This window comes from Manis javanica, chromosome 1 (assembly GCF_040802235.1).
Source record: "Manis javanica isolate MJ-LG chromosome 1, MJ_LKY, whole genome shotgun sequence".
Lineage (NCBI taxonomy): Eukaryota > Metazoa > Chordata > Mammalia > Pholidota > Manidae > Manis > Manis javanica.
Window position 1 is genome coordinate 28,831,753 of NC_133156.1, and position 12,389 is coordinate 28,844,141.

Here is a 12,389-nt window from a genome sequence, read left to right on the forward strand (position 1 = left end):
ATTCAGGAACTTTTTGTGTATGTTGTCTAAGAGTTTTATGGTTTCATGACTTTACATTCGGGTCTTTGGTCCATTTCGAGTTTACTTTATGTGTGGGGTTAAACAATAATCCAGTTTCATTCTCTTGCATGAAACTGTTCAGTTTTGCCAACAGCAGCTGTTGAAGAGGTTGTCATTTCCCCATTGTATGTCCATGGCTCCTTTATCATACATTAATTGACCATAAATGGTTGGGTTTATATCAGGGCTCTCTAGTCTGTTCCATTGGTCTGTTTTTGTGCCAGTACCAAATTGTCTTGATTACTGTGGCTTTGTAATCGAGCTTGAAGTTGGGGAGCATAATCCCCCCAGCTTTATTCTTCCTTCTCAGGATTGCTTTGGCTATTCAGGGTCTTTTGTGGTTCCATATGAATTTTAGAACAATTTTTTCTAGTTCATTGAAGAATGCTATTTGTATTTTGATAGGAATTGCATTGAATCTGTAGATTGTTTTAGGCAGGATGGTTATTTTGACAATATTAATTCTTCCTATCCATGAGCATGGGATGTGTTTCTGAGTCAGTCACTTGTTTTTCATTCCACACTTTCTTATTTACAATTCTTAAATCCAGAAAGCTCTGAACCAAGATTTTTCTACAGTGTTTTGGCATAGGCTCATTTGCTGGCAAGTTTGACCTGAATTGATACAAGGTGTTAGGCTGGAGGAAGGAAAAACAAGGACATGCAAACGGAACAGAGAGATACCATAAAAGAAGAACAGACCAGACCCCAAGGTCCTTGCCTTATGTGGAAAGGGGACAGCTCTTCCTGAATTCCATCCTTCTGATATGCCAACTAAGACCCGGATGTCAGCCTCCTCCCTCTTGGAAGGAAAAAAGTTTCTAGTTGTCTATTATGTCACCTTTAGCCAGTCATACCTCTCCACGCCCCCTAGGATAGCTTGCCCACTCCTCCCCCTCCTAACCCCGTATAAGCCCCCACCTCCCTGACCGGGTGTGACTTCCCCGGCCTGTAGTACCCAGACCGGGAGAACATCACCTGGGAATTGCACTCAAATAAACTGCCTGGCCCTTTGTTGCCTCTCATCGCCTGCTTATTTCGGCTAGAATTTATCTTACATAAGGTTGTTTTAAATCCAGTTTCTCCACATGGTGTGGGTATTCATGTGTCTGCTGTAAAATTTTCAATGTGTTTGCTTGCAGGATAGTTGTTGAGAACTTGGGGTTTTTCATCATATATAGTATATGTACCATATTACCTTTCTAAGTTTCAAAAGTCTTGAATACAGCTGGCCCCAGGAGTTTCAGAGATGGGACTGTGAGCCAGTATCATGAAGTGGAGTTGAAAGCCGGGCTGCATCCTGGCTCTCACTGTGAAGCCCTGCATGATGCTGGGCAAGCCCTCCTCCCTGATCTTCAGTAGGCTCACCTATGGAATGGGTCCTTTTTTGTCTCAAAATACATTGTTGGCTCAGAAACCAGGCAGCTAAGTTTTTTTTGAACTATGTTAAGAAAGAGTAAATAGGTTCTGAATGAGATTTGAGGATCTTCTCTGAGCAAAGTTGATGACTTTTATTGTGTGGCTGTATTGGCAATTCTTTGCCTTTCTCACTGGCTGATTTTTTGGTTCTTGGTGAGATCCCATAGAAAGGAGGCTCTGAATTAGATTAGCTGAGCTATTGCCATACCTTGGCTTTCTGTAGCACCCTGCCTTGGTTGGAAGTTACATTGGATGGGCTCCTCTTCCTCAGCTCAGAAACACAGTTGAAAGGGAGAGGTTGCTCTGGAGGGTTCTGGGGTTTATTTGCAGTTTCCTGTTGATGACAAGAAATAGTTACATAGGTGAAGTCTCGTGCTGGACACCCATACCTGGCTTACCTTCCAAAGATGCAAATAGAAGGCACTTTGCAAACCTGCCAGCATCAAACAGGGTGAGGGAAGTAACACACGCAAGTGCCTTGGAATAAAGGGGAATGACAGCTGAAATCACTGAACCCTCACTACGTGCCAGGCATTACATGGATTAGTTTATTTAGCCTTTCCAAGCCTATGAAGTAGGTACTGTTATTAATCATTGTATTTTGTAGATAAGGGAAGTGGGAAGGTCAAGTCACTGCTCAGGGTCACACAGCTAGTGAGTGGGAGAGCCAGGATTCAGATGCACAGCCCTGTCTCTTACCCTCTCTCCCATATTCCTTCTCATTTTCTACACTGCCTTCACCCCTTAAAATTTCCAAATAGTTGCTTAGCACCTTACTATGACATATTAATAGGTAAATCTGCAGGGAATTTAGAGAAGACTTCCTTTATCTCCAAAGGCCATCAGAAGTATTTTAAGTGGAGGGAAAAGTCCTCTGGAATGTGAAGATTAGCCATAGTGGTGGGAGGAAACAGCTGGCATGAGTAAACCACTTCTAGCTTCTCCACCAGCCTTCTGTGACTCTGGGAAGTTTTGTCCCTGCCCTTAAGCTCTTCATCTGTAAATGGAGTTGGAAAGCCCCAGGGTGAGAAAGTGTAAGGGCAGAAGAAACAACTCTGGCTTGAGAGTCATGGGGTGTGGTCTGACTAGGCAGAGTGACGTTGGACAATAAGAATAAGAATACAGTTCCCAGTGTCAACTCATACTCATCAGACAAGTAATCTCATCTCTCTGAGTCTCAATTTCCTTGTCTGACAGCAGGTATAACTTATTCAACAAACATTTATTGCACTTTTACTGTTTTTCAGACTCTGTAAAGGGCTAGGGTTATGATGATAAAACATACATAGTCCAATTCTTAATAAAAATACAATCCAGTGGGGGAGACAGACAGAAAGGACACAAATACACACACACACACATATACATATGTATACACAAGCTGAGGTTAAGTGCTATGAGGAAGAATAACAGATTGGACTGTTGGTAATTTAGACCAGTCGTTCCCAAATAGGGATGATATTGCTCTTCCAATAGCGTTTGGAAATCTCTAGGGACATTTTTGGTCGTCATAACTGGGCATGGAGCTACTGGCATTTAGTAGGTAGAAGCTAGGGATGCCACAAAACATTGTACAGTTCATATGATGGTCCCCTATAAAAAAGTAATTATTGATCCCAAATGTCAATAAGTTGTGAGGTTGAGACACTGGTACAGATTGAGGTCAGAGACTTCCTGAGGACGTCTCATTGAAGGTGAGAATATCGACCTTGCAGGGTTGCTGGGAGCATTGGAGATAATGGATGCAAATCCTGAAGACAGGGCCTGGTGCACTGTGGATCCTAGGAAAGAGCACGTGTACATGGCTGAAGCAGGGCTCTGGGGTCAGAATGCCTGGATTTGGAATCTTGTATCCCTTTTAGAGCTGAGTGACCTTGAGCAAGTCATTCAACATCTCAACCTATTTCCTTGTCTGTCAAATGGGGTGATGTGGATAAAATTGTAATATTTGCAGAATATCTCACCTGGCTTTAGTACATCTGCATGTCAATAAGCATTCAGAGGTGGAGAGAAGTATGGCTTTAGTGTATTTGCATCATTCCTCAGGGGTGGAGAGAAGTTAATGTCCTTATCAATGGGTAATTACCTGGGCAACGGAGGGCTTATCTGTACCTGAGAGGAGAGGGGAGGGCCGGTTTTGCTTCTGTTGGAGCAGGAGAGACGGCCCGTGACTGGTTTGTGAGCAATAAATGGATTTTGAACTTTATTTCTCCCTTTGACTGATTTTCAGTTATTTTGTCCCAGGATTTCCTCTCCCCAGACTTACAGGTGAATACACTACCTCATAGGACTGCTGTGAAGATTGTGTTAGAGCATACAGGTTAAGATGCTGTACTGGTCTATGGTAGTCAATCAGTACAAGTTTGTTATTCAACAAATGGTAGTTTTATCATCAATAACCTCAGTGCCATTCTAAGATCACATTCAGGATAAAAAGTCAAATGGTGGGGCTGCAATGGAGAGAACACAGGCCAGAGAACTTGCTCCAAGAGTCCCCTTTCTAGTTGTGCCACCTATGGCATGTCCCCTCTCTGCTTTGGGCCTGTCATCTCATCTGTAAACAAACATAACTCCCACCCCACAGAATGACCATGAAGATCTGTAGCATGTGAAGGGTCAAGGAGCAGAACAGTGGGGACTCACCCCACTCCTGCTCTTGCTGCCCATAGAGAGCCCCAAGGCTGGGCCACCTGCCAGGGACCGCTGCAAGCGCTCCTTCACAGCCACCAACCGCAACTCCAAGTCGATCCGGCGCTCCTCCTTGGCACGGCACTGAGCTTCCAGGGTGGCCATGCCCTCCTCCAGAACCTTTAACTTTGCTTCTGTGTCCAAAGACAGTGATGAAAAACCGCTGAGCCTGGCCTGGAGCATCAGGGAATTTGGCAGGGCCATAGTCTCTAGTGTGCCCTTCTTGGAGGGCTTTTCCAGCCCTCAGTCCTGGTTAAGAGATAGACTTTGGGCCTAGAATTCCAGCCCTATGCCAGATAGTGTGTTTTTACCTGCTTGGGACCCATTTCTCCATCTTAGAGACAGAACACTGATTTTCTGCTGGGAAACTACCTTCTCCATTCTCTGCCCCACCCCCATTCCCAATAGTTTGGATGGGGCTGACCTCACTCTTAGTTCCAGGGATTGGTACATAATTTAGACCTGGCCCGTAATCATATATCCATTCTCTAGTCACAGTGACTGGTTTAGGGTTCAGAGTTGAACTAATCAGAGTGAATCCTGGGGCTTTTGTGAGGGCCATTGGGAAAGAAGCTCTCTGCAGAGCTGGCTGAGAAGACTGGGTGAGGGCTGGAGCTGCATAGCTCTTATGCCCACCCCTGTGAGGGGCACAGATTGAAACCAACATAGAGGAAGGCAGAAGCAAGAATTAGAGAAATAGGATTTCTGTGTGACATTTAAGTCCCTGGTTCTCACTACACCTGATCACTTAATTACATTTTTTCTTACTTTCGATGTCTAAGCCAGTTTGACTTTGGTTTCTTTTACTTGTAACCAAGCTGTAACACAAGGCTTTACTTTGACCAGGCGTTCCTACTGGGATTTTGCTTCTAAATCAGTTTAAGTCAACAAACCTGTACTAGTATCTTCTTTGTGCTAAGATTTGTGTTGGTTCTTACTCAGGTTTGCCCTGAGGGAGACTGCATTGTAGTATTTTCCAGTAATAGTGAAATCTTCACATCCCATTCTATTCCATGCATTCATTCATTCATTCATTCATCCATTCAGTAAATGCTTATTGAATGCCAATTATTACCAGATACTGTTCTGGGTCCTTAGGATATATCAGTGAACAAAACTGGTAGAGATCCTTGCCTTTATGGACCATGTGTATGTGTATGAGAGAGAAAAACAATAAAAGTAATAAATGTAATAATCTAATATGTTACAAAGTGATGTACTGTAGAAAAAAAGTTAAGCAGGACAAAAAGGATAGCCTGTTTCAAACTCTGTTCTGACACTTAGAAAGTTCATACTTATATTGAAACCAAATTGTCTTCCTATACCTCCCTCCCACTGATTTTGGTTCTTGGCCACACAGAGCAGGTCTTATCCTTAAGTCAGAAAATTTCAATCTGAAGCTCATGGACTCTTAGGCAATCTATGGCTGAGTTCAGGGGCACATGGGCTTCTAAAATTGTTCACAACACTGAATTTTTTTTTCCCTTTAGGAAGGGGTACATAGGTTCTATCAGATTCTCATAGGGCTATGTAACCTTGGACAAATTCTATAAATACAGGATCTCTGTTCTCTCCAGCATGTGTAGAAACCTCAGGCTGAAAGTGTGCTGAACTGCAGCTACCGAGAAAATTGAAAGGAACAGAAGAAAGTGAGGTGCAGAGGAACTCAGAGCAGGCAGGGCCTGCAGAGGTCAAGGCCCTAGATTTTGGAAGGGGATCCTGAAAAACTGTCCCTGTCTATTATTTTAGCACCTGGAACAATGTCTCACAGAGTTGGTGCTCAGCACATATCTTTGAATGAATGAATTACTGTAAGGTTCAAAATGATAATACTTATTTCTTTGGTTCTAGGACACACTTTTTCACATTTAAACATTTCTAAAATCAGATAACATTTTACTACATTAAATGTACATGTTTTTGTGATGCTTTTTCATTCCCTTACCCAAAAAGAACTTATTAAAGTGATGATACTTCCATTAGCCAGGAGAGATGACGATGCTGAAGAGAAAGGATGATAAGGAGGGGAAATAAGGGGAGGAGTCCCCCTTTCCTGGATAAGAAACTGGGTGATCTGTACCAGCGGAGGTATCAAGTCTGAGCTCCCCATGAATACTCAGGACACACCCACATTGGTACCTGGGCTGCTCCGGATGGCTTCCTTCAGCTCCCTCTTCTCCTGTCTTAGTGCCATCAGCTCAGTTCGGATAGTCTCTTTCTCTTTCTCCAGCTTCTCTTTTTCTACCAGGTACCTTCGGGCATCTTCCTCAGCTCGGTTCTTCCCATACTTGTATTGATTGGCACCTGCAGGAAAAGGCCCTCAGTTCTGACCTCTGGTAAGGGTACTTGGGTGATGGTAGCTTCTCTCCCAGCCTCAATTACTCCATCTATAAAATGGGTGTATTTAGATCTATACCCTTAGATAAATTTAGTATGAATCCTCTAAGGAAGTAGGAAGCAAAAGGAAGGCAATAGAACACAGGGACTAGGAGCAAGGGCTTTGGAATCAGATAGACTAAATTTGCGTTCTCTTTTGCCCTTTCCTGGTTGAGCAACAGGAGGTGAAAGTGAGTGGTTGGGCTTTTGTGCCTACCCTCTAGACCTTAGTTTCCTCATTTGTAAATGTGGATATTGATCAAATCTCCCTCTCATGTTGTAAGTTTTAAAGTGAGATAATTCATAAAAAGTACTTAGTGTAGTACATGGGAAATAGTAAGTGCTTAGTAAATGTTAGATAATATAAAGCAAATTTTGTGAGGTATAACACACTTTGTTTTTAAAAGGGTATGTTTTATAGTCAACTCTCAGGTATATATAAGACAAGAAGACAGGTACATATAGTGCAGATCCATAGATGCTGGGAGCCATGCTACTCAAGCTGTGTAGCAAAGCTCAGGCTGGAGGAAGACCCCACAAAGCAGGGGCCTTCGCAGTTGGCTCCCTCTATTACCCACCTTGATTTTTTTTTTCTCCATTATACTATTGGTTTTGTTTTTTGCTTGCATTATTGCCAAGAGCTAAGCTAACCTTTGCTGAGCAGTGTGGAAAGGATGAGAACGTAAGTTTCCCAGGAGCTTTTCAGGACAGTGCTCCTGAAGAATAGAACACGCAGGGGCCAAATGGTGATCTTGGCATAAAGTACCGAAACCTGCTGTTAGTTAGTCAAACTCTGACCACCCCATTTCCACTGAGAATGCCCCCCTTGTTTACAATGCTAGTGAAACTAGTGATGGAAAGTTTTATAGAAATAGAGTCATGAGAAAATATTGAATAGAATAACCCTGTTGACATTTAATTAATCATCTCATGTTTTCTTTCCTCTATTACTTCTATAGTTTGTTTTTCTTCTTTCCTAATTATGGCCCTTTACTAGAATTTGTGCCTCATATGTGAAATTACCAAGTACCATAATTTTCCAAGAAGTAAAGACACCTCAAAACAAGTGCTGGGCATAGAAGCCACGGAGCATAAATCTGCAAAGAAGTGAAAAACTAACCTTTTCAAAGAATATTACTTCTCTTTCACTTACCAGCTTTACATCTCCTTGTATGGCCCCGTAAGATGACTGGTTAGCCAGAGACGGGTAAGATTCCTCAAGGGAGGAACAACCTAAGACAGGCACAGTCGCAGGGGGGCCATCAGGTGAGAAAAAGGGGGTGAACAGAGGTGAGGCTTAGGACCACATCCCCCAGTTTTGATAGAAATCTTCTACACCTGTGGATGTTTTGTTGCCCTTGTTCAGCTTGGATTAAGACCTGGTCTGTAGGCACAAACTGATCATCTACACCTACCTTCTTACAGTTCTAAATCATGCTTCTATCTGTATCTTGCATTTACCTACTACATTAACATTTTATTAGATTCACATATAAAGTATAAAAATCAAATGAATAATTATACATCGTATTTGACTTGTTTATACTTTAAGGTTTGTAGTTAAAACAGAAACAGTTTCTGTGATATGAATGCCCTTGCATTGTTCATCATGTAAGAACTTGTTTAGTCCCTGCAGTAGTGGAGTCTTGGAGACCTGTGCAGCATATGTCAAGGAAATTTTGGTATCCACACAGAAGAAAGAGAAATGTAGATAAAAAGGGGAAATTTAGTTTGCTGTCTACTGTGCCCTATAAAGGGGTATAAGGTGAAGATATGAGTTTATGATTTTAGATTGATTATACATTTATTAAAGCCTCTAAGAATATTTTTGTGGGAAAGAATCCTAGCTAACTGTGGCACTAGGTGACCTGTATTTCACCCTGAGCTGATAGACTCCATAGTCGCTGCTACATACTACAGGTTCCTACGGTCACATGCACTACTTAGAAACTGTGTTGCATAGAAACGTAAAACAATAGAGTACATGTTGATAGGAAAAGTTTTGGTCAAGGAACAGAAAAACAATCACCTGTCTAACGCTTGACCAACCATGAATAGATTAGAAAGTAAAAGAAAGAAAAAAGCTTGCCTATACTTATTAACCAACTGCCTATACTAATTAATCATCAGAATAATAAAAAATAATCATATCCTTGTGCAAAATGGTATAAATAAAGCTGTCATTGACACTTTGTTGAGAGACCACCTCCATCTGACTCCATGTCCTGTCTCTCCATCCGCCGACTCCATCTCATCCTTTTTTGGGCTTCACGCCCCCCCCCCCCCCCCCCCGCTGGAGCTGGACTCCAGCACATAGAGAATTGAGACGTTGGGCTAAACTTAAGCTTGGCTAATTTTTTTTACTGGGAAATGGGTGGGGGCAGAGAGAAACCTAGTAGTCTGCTATAGACTGTACAATGGTGCACAATAACAAATAGTTATGGCAAAATGTATCAAGCATTATATGTTCATCTACATTCATTTCCATTCACTCCTCAGAAAACTTAGTGCTTGATCTCACTGCTAATGGTGGTAGAGCCCAGGTTTGAACCCATGTCTGTCTAACTTCAGGGTCCATGCCATGTAATACTACTTCAGCTGGGGCAAGGCCAGAGTCCAACCTCTCAGGGAAAGTTTTATTTATTTTTTGCTTCAGACAGCCATACACAGCCCTTTGTAATCTGGTGTGCTGTGGAGTGATTCTCATGGGTAACTGATAATTGGGGGTCTTTTCTCTCCAGCTCTTGTAGGCAATGCAGTGGTCACCTAGTGACCCATGCAAAAATGAGTTCCTGTCACAAATACCCTGCAACTTAAACTGATCATACATAAAGCATGGAGGGTAGAGAAGGGGATCCATACTTCCCCCAGCTTCCTAGATAAACAGTGGCATCCTAGGATAGTTGGCTATCAGACTTGGATTTTATAGACTGGTAAAATAAAAATTAGTGGTTAGACCACCAAAGGTTGCCAGCATTATATATTATCAGATAAGGACCTTAAAAACTCCAACTACTATCTGTTACTCCCAATATTTTATAAAGTAAACAGTGTTTTAACATCCAAGCAGAGTTGGAAGGACACAAATACAGAATAAATACTCATTTATATTGAATAGATTTATCTTTATGAAAAACTTCATGCACTATGCAAATTTTTCTCATTTCATTGCAGTTGAGTGCAAACTTCCTTAGGGACTGAACCAGCAAGTGGATTCAGCTTTGGGAGCTGCTGCCCTGGTTTGCCTTTATGTGTCAGTACCATGGAGAGCAGCAATTCTCAGACCCTACTCTGTAATACTTAAGTCACTAAAATGGTGGTGAGGAAGCGAACTAGATTATAATGGGTAAGTTGTAAGGGACTATAATACTGTGAGCCTCACAGTACTAGTGATAAAATGTTTGCTTCAGAACTGCCAAAGCACCTTCCAGAAGAATCAGGGCTTCCATAGTGAGAAAAAAATGTAATGTTTAGTGTCCATATTTCTAATGTAATTGATGCACAAATGTAGTATGTATCAGCACTTCATTCCTTTTTATTGCTGAATAATATTCCAGGTGATTTTAGGGGAGCAACTTCTATTGTTTCTTATGAGAAGTCAGCTGTTAATCTTATAGGGATCCTTTGTAAGTGATGAATTGATTTTCTCTTCTGCTTTCAAGACTTTCTCCTTGTCTTTGTCTTTATCATTTTGATGTTAAAAAGACATGATGTGCACATGAAAAGATGCTCCACATCACTAATTATCAGGGAAATGCAAATTAAAACCACAATGAGATATCACCTCACAGCAGTTAGGATGGCCAACATAGAAAAGACCAGGGAATTCAAGATGGTGGCGTGAGAGGTAAGACAGAGAATTCCTCCCAAAACCTCATATAGTGTGAAAATACAGTTAATAAAACTAGCTCTAGAACACCAACAGGAAAGAAGGCTACACCAGACTGCATACAGACCTTACGAACAGAGCAGACCTCAAGAAACAGGGTAACGTATGAAAGCCTTGATCTGGTGGGACCCAAGCCCTTCCCCCACATCAGCTCACTGGCAGGAGGGAGAGAAACAGAGTGGGGAGGGGTGGAAGCCTAAGATTGCTGAACACCCAGCCCTGGAGATCTGCTTTAGAGCACAGACATACATTGTGTGGTGTGCTGGAGGTTGGTGGGGTTAGGGAGCTGGGACAGGTGGAGTGCTTGAGAGACTGAGATTCTGGCCATTTGTGTAGGATGGAGATCCACATCCAGCTGCTCTGGGACAAGGGAAAGGCAGGCGGTTTGAGAGACTTCCTAGCAGTGAGAGGGCTGCTGAAGGGGTGGGATTTGCATGGAGCCCACTGCGTGGGAGAAGGGATAGGTGGACAAGGTTTTCTGGGCATGCTCTGCCCAGCAGGTTGCGAACTTTGAGGAGTATCAGGTACTCCAGCCCCCTGACTGCCTGCTCATCCCTGAAGCCCCACACTGACATGCAGCTTGCTGCACCTTCGTTCTGGCATGCCGGCACCTGCTCACAAACCAGCAGTCACTGCACTGGCATCAGGCAGCCAGAGGGAGGCCCCACTTACAACAGCTAGAGACATGAAGCACAGAGGCTTACACCTGTGTGCTCAGCCCACTGGTTCTGACACTGGAGACAGGCACCACAGACAGGAATCAGGAAACAGCTCTTTCCTCCCCCAAGGCATCAGCTCCACTCCAGTATGATCCTCAACCTCACTCTAGGGGCTGAGCAGCTCCAGAGACTAAAGCTTCTGGGCACTAGAGGGCACCACATAGAAATACAAAACATCAAAGGAACCTGGTTCAGACCAAAGTCTCACAAACCCCAGAAAAAGGGCCAAATGAAACTGAACTCAACAATCTTCCTGAAAGAGAGGTCAAAATAAAAGTCATAAACATGCCCATAGAGGTACATAAATATTCAAGAACTCAGGAACGAATTTAAGACGGAGATTCAATCATTAAGAAATTCCATATCTGAAATAAAACATACAATGGAGGGATTTAAAAGCAGATTAGATGTAGTAGAAGAGACAGTAAATGAAATAGAAATTAGAGAAGAGGGATACAAAGAAGCTGAGGTACAGAGAGAAAAAAGGATCTCTAAGAATGAAAATATATTGCGAGAACTGTGTGAAAAATCCAAATGGAACAATATCCACATTATAGGGGTACCAGAAGAAGAAGAGAGAAAAAGGGACAGAAAGTGTCATTAAGGAGGTAATTGCTGAAAACTTCTCCAATCTGGGGAAGGAGATAGTCTCTCAAGCCATGGAGGTGCACAGATCTCCCAACACAAGGGAACCAAGGAAGACAACATCAAGACATATACTAATTAAATGACAAAGATAAAGGATAAAGATAGACTTTTAAAAGCAACTAGAGACAGAAAAAAGGTCACATACAAAGGAAAACCGAACAGGCTATCAGATTTCTCAACAGAAACCTTACAAGCCCAAAGGGAGTGGCATGATATATTTAAAGCAATAAAGCAGAAATACAAAGTGTTATGAGAGAATAGTATGAAAAATTATATGGTAACAAACTGGATAACCTAGAAGAAATGGACAACTATCTACAGAAATACAAAGTACCAAGGCTGACACAGGAAGAAACAATAAATCTGAATAGACCAATTACCAGCAAGGAAATTGAACTGGTCAACAAAAAACTACCTAAGAACAAAACTCCTGGACCAGATGGTTTTATCAAAAATTTAGTGAAGACTTAATACCCATCCTCCTTAAAGTTTTCTAAAAATTAGAAGAGGAGGGAATACTCCCAAATTCATTCTATAGGCCAACATTATGCTAATACCAAAACCAGGCAAAGAAACCACAAAAAAGGAAA

The 12,389-nt window shown here is 42.2% G+C and overlaps 1 protein-coding gene across 11 annotated transcripts in view; it reads right to left on the reverse strand.

Moving 5' to 3' along the window:
- AFAP1L1 (actin filament associated protein 1 like 1) overlaps positions 1-12,389 on the reverse strand; it is an 88,821-nt gene that overhangs the window by 12,867 nt on the left and 63,565 nt on the right. For 5 of the 11 annotated variants that reach the window (XM_073230910.1, XM_073230909.1, XM_073230951.1 and 2 more), the window contains 3 exons: positions 6,307-6,471; positions 4,123-4,301; positions 1,688-1,813 (listed from right to left, as the gene is read on the reverse strand). In XM_073230910.1, coding sequence (XP_073087011.1) covers positions 1,688-1,813; positions 4,123-4,301; positions 6,307-6,471 — 470 coding nt within the window. Of the gene's footprint in view, positions 1-781; positions 863-1,687; positions 1,814-4,122; positions 4,302-6,306; positions 6,472-7,696; positions 7,777-12,389 lie in introns of those variants that run through there. The other 6 variants (XR_012128973.1, XR_012128972.1, XM_073230913.1 and 3 more) reach the window with 5 other exon arrangements.